The sequence below is a fragment of the Triticum dicoccoides genome, chromosome 2A, assembly GCF_002162155.2.
Source record: "Triticum dicoccoides isolate Atlit2015 ecotype Zavitan chromosome 2A, WEW_v2.0, whole genome shotgun sequence".
Lineage (NCBI taxonomy): Eukaryota > Viridiplantae > Streptophyta > Magnoliopsida > Poales > Poaceae > Triticum > Triticum dicoccoides.
In genome coordinates, this window is record NC_041382.1 from 626570971 (window position 1) to 626580648 (window position 9678).

The following is a 9678-nucleotide window of genomic DNA, read 5'->3' on the forward strand; positions in this document are numbered from 1 at the left end:
GGGTTAACTGAAGTAACAACCAATCGAGAATTAGGTCAAGCGTAATCGCTCTCTGGTAATCGAAACTCAAGCAATACAACCTAAAGCAGGAGTAGGCTTTTACCTCGTTGAGAGGGGCCGAATCTGGGTAACTCTCTGTGTCATTGTCCCGTTTAACCCCTTCGAGCTAACCTAGCTGTGATGGCTTCACACCTAAGTCCTTTTGCTAGGGCATCTGTCATGTTAAGTTCATGACACACACGGTGGGTTTGGTGCCGGAGAGAGAGAGGAATTGTAACGGAGGAAGCTGGGGGATTTGACGGATAGAAACCCTAAAACATGCCGGATACGGTAATATAGCGGCTGAGCCGGGTTTTTACGGGTCACTTTTTTTACATGATCTATTTAGACAAAATCGATAAAAATTGTAAGAGCCGACGAGGTTATACTGGATCTGCTAGAGATGCTGTGATGATACTGGCACATATGCATTCCTGAGCTCCTGATCGTCACCTAGCCGGCCGTCGTCTCCAAACATTTTACCAATCTCTCCCGCCAGGGTGCCGGTCGTCGCCTCCAACTGCGAGTTCAAAACCGCCGCAGATGCAGAACCCCAACGGCACCATCCTCCAGCTCTACCACTCCGGCCGTCTCTCTGCCGCCCTCCACGCCTTCCAATCGCTCCCCTCCTCGCCCGCTCCCGCTCCTCTCTCCGCGGCCACATACGCCGCCCTCGTCGCCGCATGCTCCCGCCTCCGCTCCCTCTGCCAGGGCCGCCTCGTCCACCACCACTTGATTGCATCCCCTGATGCCGGACTTGCCCGAAATACTGTCCTCAACAACCACCTTATCACCATGTACGGCCGGTGCGCTGCCCCAGACTCTGCCCGCCTGGTGTTCGACGAAATGCCTGCCAAGAACCCTGTCTCTTGGGCATCTGTTATCGCGGCCCACGTGCAGAACAGACGCTCCACTGATGCTCTCGTTCTGTTCTCTTTAATGCTACGGGCGGGGACTGCGCCTGACCAGTTTGCGCTCGGTAGTGCTGTGCGTGCGTGCGCAGAGCTTGGGGACGCTGTTGTGGGAAGGCAGGTGCATGCACAGGCTATGAAGTCTGAGACTGGAAATGACTTGATCGTGCAGAATGCTCTTGTCACGATGTACTCCAAGAGCGGCTTCGTTGGGGATGGGTACTTGCTCTTCACGAGGATGAGGGAGAAAGACCTGATTTCCTGGGGGTCCATTATTGCAGGGTTTGCACAGCAAGGGTGCGAAATGGAGGCGTTGCAGATTTTCAGGGAGATGATTGCTGAGGGGCTGCATCATCCTAATCAGTTCCATTTGGGAAGCGTGTTTAGGGCTTGTGGGGTTCTGGGTAGTTTGGAGTATGGGAAGCAGATTCATAGCTTGTCTGTGAAGTATAGGCTGGACTGTAACTCGTATGCAGGTTGTTCATTAAGCGACATGTATGCCCGGTGCAAGAAATTGGAGTCTGCAAGGAAAGTGTTTTATGGGATTGATGCTCCAGATTTGGTTTCTTGGAATTCAATAATCAATGCTTGCTCTGTTGAGGGTCTCCTTAGTGAGGCTATGGTACTGTTCTCTGATATGAGAGACTCTGGCCTCAGGCCTGATGGCATTACCGTTAGGGGCTTGTTATGTGCGTGTGCGGGCTGTGATGCTTTACAACATGGAAGATTGATCCACTCTTACTTGGTCAAAATGGGTTTGGATGGGGATGTCTCAGTATGCAATTCTTTACTCAGCATGTATGCGCGGTGTATGGATTTCTCCTCTGCGATGGATGTTTTTCATGAGACAAAAGATCGTGATGTTGTCACCTGGAACAGCATTCTCACTGCATGTGTACAGCACCAGCATCTGGAAGTAGTCTTTGAGTTGTTCAACCTTTTGCAGAGGTCGGTGCCGAGTCTGGACGGGATCAGTTTAAACAATGTTCTGAGTGCTTCTGCCGAGTTGGGTTACCTTGAAATGGTGAAACAGGTCCATGCATACACCTTCAAAGTAGGTCTGGTGAACGATACAATGCTGAGCAATGGTCTAATTGATACCTATGCTAAATGTGGAAGTTTAGATGATGCCGCAAAGCACTTTGAAATGATGGGCACCAACTGTGACGTGTTCTCTTGGAGCAGTTTGATTGTTGGCTATGCCCAATCTGGTTATGCAAGGAAAGCACTTGATTTATTTGCGAGGATGAGAAACTTGGGAATCAGGCCAAATCATGTAACATTTGTTGGGGTTCTCACAGCATGCAGCCGCGTCGGCTTTGTCGATGAAGGCTGCTATTACTACAGTATTATGGAGCCTGAACATGGCATTCTTCCAACAAGAGAGCATTGTTCATGTGTCATTGACTTGCTATCACGTGCTGGGAGACTAACTGAGGCAGCAAAATTTGTTGATCAAATGCCATTTGAGCCCGATATTGTGATGTGGAAGACCCTGCTTGCTGCTAGCAAAACACATAATGACGTGGAGATGGGAAAGAGGGCAGCAGAAGGCGTTTTGAATATTGATCCTTCCCATTCTGCTGCCTATGTCTTGTTGTGCAACATATATGCTGCTTCTGGTGATTGGAATGAGTTTGCAAGATTGAAGAAGGCAATGACAAGCAGTGGTGTTAAGAAATCACCAGGGAAGAGCTGGGTTAAGTTAAAGGGGGAGCTAAAAGTCTTTATAGTAGAGGACAGATCGCATCCAGAGTCTGAGGAAATTTACACAATGCTTGATATAGTTGGAATGGAAATGATAAAAGCTGGTTATGTTCCAAAGCTACCATGTCAATATACTAGTTTTGATCATACAAATAGTGATTTGTCAGATGAAGAAATGGTTATGGAATATGGTTGAGTCAGGTCTTCTTGGGGGTTTGTTAGAATTGGCCAACCTACCAAAGCTGTATGACACTTGGTCTTTGTGACCGTGTGCTGTATTTGATTAATTAATCCGCAGTCCAGCAGGCCATTGGTTTCTTCCATAAATAGATGGAAAGAAGAGGTAAGTTTGTGACCAGAAGCTGTTGCTTTTCCTTTGGCTTCCATATGTGAAGAGAAATATGTCTTACCGGGTTGTTTGAACAGTATACCTAGTAAGCCTGCTGAGGCCTGAAAGAGCTACTAAAGTGATCTTGTTATTTGATAGATAAAGGGCAAGTTAAATGTGTTTGAATGACCACATAGTCCTACTAAGTAGGATTTTAGTAGTGGAGCAAGATACTGGATTATGGTCAAGAGTCTGAGCTGTACAGAATGGTCAAAGACCAGTCTCTTTTAATCTACCACTGCACTGAGAAGCTTTTCATTTTTAAGGGTATCAGCTTGTCAGCACGAGTTCTACCACAAGGAAGTTCAGAGTAACATATCTCATGCAAGCTAGTTCTGCGGATATATGTATTTGGTGAAGACAACAATTACAGAATGAATTCACATGGGAGTAACAGAGACACATGTAGTAGCAACATGGGGACGGTGGACTGTTCAAAAATTCAATAGACTCTCACCTCATTATTTTCCTCAGAAGGTTTGATAGTCACCAGCAGTCTATCAGGTATTACTATAGATTTACAGTTGCAACATAAAGCTGATCTATAGGAATGCGCATTTACATCATAGGGTTAAGGATTCGGTTAGGCCAAAGCTATTGGCTTGGATCAAGGGTCTACCCTGATCATGTATTCAGTAGGTAAGTAGCCCTAGTTAGATTCTTCCTTTCTTTTGGGATGTAAATATTTTGTACAGTTTTTTTCCTGTTTGGATTTTAATAAAGGACTGTGGGGATTTGCCCTGCAGTAAATAGTAAAAAAAACGTCTTTACTGATTCATTCTATTATCAGGTTTGATGTGAAAACAAGTATGCTAAAGTGTACTTTCTGATGTTAGTAGCTGTGCTACAATGCATGCTAATCCACAGGACGTGTAACAGTCTAACAAACATTTCTGACAGGTCATCGTTGTAGATATTGATTGTATGATTAATATCATGTTGGAGATAGCGATTGGATTAATCATTTTATAGCTCCAAGTAAATTTTAATAATGCAGTTAAACAGATGGGGCTATATCGCTTTACATCTCGTCCCTAGTCTAATTCTCACCATGCCATCCTGTTGACATAACAAATATGTGTTCGAAATGCTTATTGTAGCATATAAGAACTGGGTTTTGACAAACGGGGGTATGTCACAGGAAGGCAATCTTCACCAGTAAACCTTCAGATGGAACTGTTAAGTGCGAAAAAGGATAAGCAAATAATAATTGTTGTGTCAAAATATACACTCTACGATATGGAAATCTTTTCCTTCTCTACAAAAGAAATTTAAGAACGGAAAGAAATGGCTTTCCAGATCCTTGAAACTCGAAGAGCAGACGTGCATACTATATCTACACTAAGCAAGGGAAGTCTTAGCAGCCGTGAGATACACCATTTGCCTTCTTGATATCACTGCCGTCTTTGGTTGCCAAAAGTGGTTCAGTCTCCTTATCTGGCATCTACAAAGGCATAAAAAACATGAAATGAGTGAAACTGAAATTTGGGAGCAAATTGAACTGTCTTTCATGGAAGAGTTGCCAATTTTCTCGACACATTCATCATAAAAACTATGCTTAAGAGAGCACATATTATTCATAAATATAATTAAGCTAAACTGATGAGCTCTAGTTTGCTTCCAGTATTGGGTAATGGATTGGCAGAAGCATGGTATTATCAATTGTCCGAGTTTACTTTTGTCAGCTAATGTGCATAAAAGTTTCTGTCCTGCACACATAATAATCCTTATCACTTGCTTTTGCTGCCAGAAAATACTAATTTTGTACATCAATATGCAAATTTTAACTGATGTATAGTCTCAACTTTTGAAATATGAATGTTTATTTCAGAAAATTCAACTGCTACTACATTTTGTTTGACGTGGAAATTTGACTCTTTGCTGTTGCTGCTGAGATTAGGAGCATAAGAATTGTTAGTATAACTGCCATTCGTCGATCTACCTTCTATTTTGTGCCATCAAGATTATAATCATGATTTAGATATGATACCAGGTTGGAGGCAAAATCAAACCTGTGAAACTGGCAGAGCATCATTTGTTGACTTCTTCTTGCTCTCCCTGACTGAGAAGAAGGAATACAATGCCATACCAAATATGGCGACCAGAATGCCTAATATGTTCTTCATGGTGAAAGGATCGTGTAGTAGAGTGTAGCCAAAAGAGAGAACCAGGCATGTCTTAAGGTGGCCAAGCACCTGGTATGTGACTGGAGACGTCGTTCCAATCACAAGAAATGTACTGAAGTTCACAGATACCGCAATCAAGCAAGATAGGATGATGAAACCCTGCATATAATTCATGATAAAGAGCATCATGTTGCATGTATTGTCCATCGAAATTTGAGGTATATCTCTGAGAGCGTTAACTTGCAACATATATGTTTAATGTCTCACCCAGGAGCATGACAATCAACTGCTACTGCGCTTAAAATGCTGATTCATTCTAGCAGTAACAGCTGGAGCAATTTCATATTAATTTGTTGTTTACTTCTTTAGGACTGTAGGTATCAATGTACCATTGAAATAAACTTGAACGTAAGGCACTTCACATTTTACATTTATGAAATCTAGCAGTAGTTACATGCATAAAATCTATCTTATTTTCCCCCCTTCAAATCACTGGGTTTGGTCTTCATTTTATACATTTCTTTCATGGAAAAGCACTAAAAGTGAAATGTATATTCAGGCTATAACAATTTTTAGTCGGGAGTCCCAACTTGATAGGTAGATCAGGAAATTATTTGATGTCAGGTTTCAGAACTTTGGCTAGCTACTTAGAAAGAACAAATTGTGAGTGTCACTTCCTCACCGAAGATGCCATGCATTATGAATTTCCACAAAATAGTTGGCTTGACGGGCATTTTTAAAAGAATGTTAAGATCTCACAGTGACATTATAAAATTGTTCTTTTCAGATATTTGTAACTGCATGAAATATTCAGAACATACCACAACTGGAGTGGTGTATTTGTGGGCGAAGACACTGCGGTTTGTAAGGAGTCGATCCACAAACGGGCCGGTCGCAAACAAAATTGCTGCTTGGTATGGCGCAGATTGGTACAGAAGCTGCGTTGACGAGACCTTCAGTTTCTTCTGTATTGTGTTTGTGAGCTTCATTCAAAGTTGTTGGGTTAAGGATACCATGTGGCTACAGTAACAAGATAAAGATTCACCTATTTTTATATGAAAGTAAATGCAACCTAATTCAGAAAGAATCTAGCACTAAGAAATAAGAATTTTGATGCTTCACAAATAACATATATGGTTCTCCAGCCTTTTAAGAAAACCTGCTAAGACTACTGCAAGTTGCATTTAAAAGGTTTCGAATAATAAGATTTCCTTATTCTTTTCTTTTAATCTGCAGTTTTTGGAATGTCAACGACGAGTAAAGTATTAAATGTAGGATACAATTTGGCCAACACAAGTGGTGGCGATGGCGAGGCCAGAAAGGACGGACCCAAGTAGATTTAGCTCGAGATCTGTAACTGATGCGATACCTACTCCAAGAAGTAAGACCATAAGAGAGAGCTTGATAGTCTCGCTGCACGTTGTTGGACTGGTATTAGCTCACTGATGATAAAAATAAATACCATAGGCCCAGAAAAACTAAACAAGTAAATGACTCATTTATGCGTGATTAGCTTTTCATCGTTTGATCCAAAAGTTGATGCTTGTAAAAGAACACATCTAAAGTTATTTCCCCCTTTGAATATAATATATAATACTATGGATTAGCAATAATTTCTTGTTCCAGTTTCAAATTATCAATATGTACTTTAGTATAGTGCATGTGCCATCATCTATCTTGTATCTTTTTGCTCTGATCATAAATGGGGTGCAATTTACAGTGGTTGACTCCTTAATTAAGGTAAAGTACTGAGTTTATATTGAAAAACCTGAATCTTTTGTTCAGGAAGATTGTCTCCAACAGCACAGTGAAAGGTATTATGGCCAGTTTCGTCATCTGCAGAACATACTGAATTCAAAATACTTGCAGCATGGTTTATGAAAAATGGTACCTAGATAGAGCAGCCCTTACCTGGTAGAATCCAATGGAGTTGAATCCTAAACTAAGGTTTAAAAGTCCAATTGAGGTGCCGTTCAGAAACCCAAAGAGGATCACTGTATGTCCATCAATTGCCTTGGGCTCAAAAAAATGTAAGCGTTGTGCCACATGGAGGGTGCAGTAGGTCACCATGAGATGCCAGCTTGTTAATGTTGTAGCTACATTCGAAAACAACAGAGTTAAGCATAAATTGCAAGTATTTGAATCTATTCATGCATGGCCTTTGGTTTGTTGTTAAGTTCTGTTGAATCTTGCAAACATGAAGGCTTCTGTACTGACCGAATGGGAAACCAAGTGTGCTGATGAGAGCTTTGTTGCAGATGACAATGGCAACTGAAGATGCAACGGAGAGCGCGAGAGACCCGATCACGCCGAGCTGTAAACCAGCTGTCATCTTGACCAGCTGATGTTTCCTTGCTTATCTGAAGTTACATTATCATGAAGAGTTAGGTGCAAGGTACACATGCTACACACTGAACATAGCCTACTGTTAGCCTGAATTAATTGCTTTTGTGAGACCATACAATTTCTGTTGCAATGGTGTGATAGTGTCCTTTAGTTTATGATATATGTGACTACACCTTCCTATTTTCATGTGAAATGGAAAACCAACTTAATTTGTCTTGATGTACAAGATAATAGGAGAAGAGAAGGTCCAAGTTTGGTCGAGTTATTTGGGAGGTAGTTAGTGTTTGAATATTGTTAGTGTCCTTATCAATGTTTATGGAGAGGAATAACTATGACCATCTATGTTCGTCCTAGAATGGAATGGGTCAAATTCTTAGCTGGCCCAAGTCACATACAAGAATTATAGCAGTCAGATGATATCATCCGTTAAGTTTGTTGTATTATAGTACTGCTTAATATTAGTATGTTACGCAGATGTCACATAGATCCAAGCTTCGCAGCAACAACATCTCAATAAACTAGCACCTACTTGCACACCAAATCAGGATAATCATTAACACATTACTGATTACAAATGGAGCATACAAAACTGCTATGACTAGCAAGTGAGACATTATATTAATTAATTATCAGATCCAGAACATGGAGCGCAAACATTAGAAGAGATTGTTATGTTTTGGCATGACTGTAGACTGTAGTCTATACGTCATACTCGACCTAACTACTGGCTTATTTGTACCTATAAATATAATCTGGAGAGTTGGTACCTGCCACCTACTAGGTTGTTTCTTGGTGGGTACAATAATCTAAAGGTAGTTCAAGTGGCTCTCAAATGATTGATACTTCAGCAAGATGTCAACTGAATGACCAAATAGAATAGGAAAAACACATGGGAGCCCATGTGTTTGGTGATTTGGTCACTTCCTAAGCAACATGTTAGATGAGTTAATTTTGAATAAAATGGTCACAATACATGCCATGAATTCACACTTTTAATATGGAAAGGGATTCTATTATATTTTTCTAATTCATCTATCTTATGGACACTGGCTCTTGTATTTTGTTCTAGGAGGGATGAAGTTTACAAATCATTTATAATCGCTTCAGTCCTGGCCGGATGCTACATTTACCCTGATATCAATTAGTTTGTATATTTCTTGGAGAGCTGATTTTCCAAGCATAAAAAGACCATGAAAGCGTGAAGAACACAGTTAGGTAACTAGCATAGCTAAGCAATGCTCATGTGGATGTACTGTCGTCTCACAAGGCAGTGATAAGCATAGCTAAACAATGTACAGCAAAGGTGGATAACTGAAATTCTATGCACATGATCATGACATTCATAATGCACCCTACGAAGAACAATCACTATGCGATCCATGACAAATCGCGAACTGTTCATAAGTCGGTGTCTTTGAGACTCTGCTTAGTTATCTTATACTATGATCATATACTGGCTTGATAGGGTAACCTTCAAATCCTGCCAATGCTAAGAAAGAAACCATAAATCTCCACATTGTCGATATGTATGATGCTCTTATGCATGGACTTGGCCAGGGATTGGGGTAGAAACACGGAGTTCAGGTGTAAGCAGGCATGCACAACATACAGAGTTAGAAATGCAAAAACATGATTAACCTGAGAAGCAGCAACATTAGGATCAACCAACAGTAGGAATGTTCGCTTGGGAGTCTGTACCTTTCCGACAGCTGCTGCTTCGTCTCCTCGAAGAACGGCACACCTCCCTCCGTATCGAGAGAACAGAGAGAGGGAGACAGAGAGAGATGAGAGAGCGTAAGGTGGCTCTCCTCTCCTTGGAAGAGGAATGGAGGGAGGGACAGGCACTTTTATGTTCAGAGTTTACAGGGGGGGAAGGTGAGTGTGTATGGTGGGCAGTTAGGTGCTGGCTTTGATGCTGTTGAGTGGATGCTTCCTTGGTGAGCCTATAAGGCATCGTGCAACATGCTCCTTCTACACGAGCGTGCACGACAATTTCCTTCTCAACCAACGAAAGATTCTAGCCTGGGGCCACCGCAGCCATAGAAAATGACGCTGTGAACTGCAAGATTGTCCACTTAAAATGATGAACTCGGACAGCAATCAATATCATAGGCGTGCAAATATATGGACTCTGTGATATTTTTCGTTGCCTAAAAAGCTG

General features: G+C 41.6%; 2 protein-coding genes across 2 annotated transcripts; one reads left to right on the top strand and one right to left on the bottom strand.

Moving 5' to 3' along the window:
* The first annotated feature begins 476 nt into the window (after window positions 1-476).
* LOC119355844 (pentatricopeptide repeat-containing protein At3g53360, mitochondrial-like) lies at window positions 477-5127 on the top strand. Its single transcript, XM_037622731.1, has 2 exons — window positions 477-3549; window positions 5027-5127. Exon 1 carries the CDS (start codon window positions 583-585, stop codon window positions 2851-2853), a length of 2271 nt encoding a protein of 756 aa, XP_037478628.1. The 5' UTR covers window positions 477-582; the 3' UTR covers window positions 2854-3549; window positions 5027-5127.
* On the bottom strand, window positions 4181-9416 carry LOC119355845 (UDP-xylose transporter 1-like). The gene is made up of 8 exons (XM_037622732.1): window positions 9216-9416; window positions 7389-7531; window positions 7083-7267; window positions 6940-7007; window positions 6452-6584; window positions 5993-6154; window positions 5058-5330; window positions 4181-4489 (listed from the first exon to the last, which is right to left on the bottom strand). Exons 2-8 carry the CDS (start codon window positions 7501-7503, stop codon window positions 4403-4405), a joined length of 1023 nt encoding a protein of 340 aa, XP_037478629.1. The 5' UTR covers window positions 7504-7531; window positions 9216-9416; the 3' UTR covers window positions 4181-4402.
* Between the last annotated feature and the right edge of the window lie 262 nt (window positions 9417-9678).

Coding starts and splice junctions, on each gene's coding strand:
- LOC119355844 (XM_037622731.1), top strand. CDS start 583: ATGCAGAACCCCAACGGCACCATCCTCCAGCTCTACCACTCCGGCCGT.
- LOC119355845 (XM_037622732.1), bottom strand. CDS start 7,503: ATGACAGCTGGTTTACAGCTCGGCGTGATCGGGTCTCTCGCGCTCTCC. Junction 6,155..6,451: donor CCACTTGTGTTGGCCAAATT/GTATCCTACATT, acceptor CTTTGAATGAAG/CTCACAAACACAATACAGAA. Junction 4,490..5,057: donor ATGCTCTGCCAGTTTCACAG/GTTTGATTTTGC, acceptor ATGCCTTTGTAG/ATGCCAGATAAGGAGACTGA.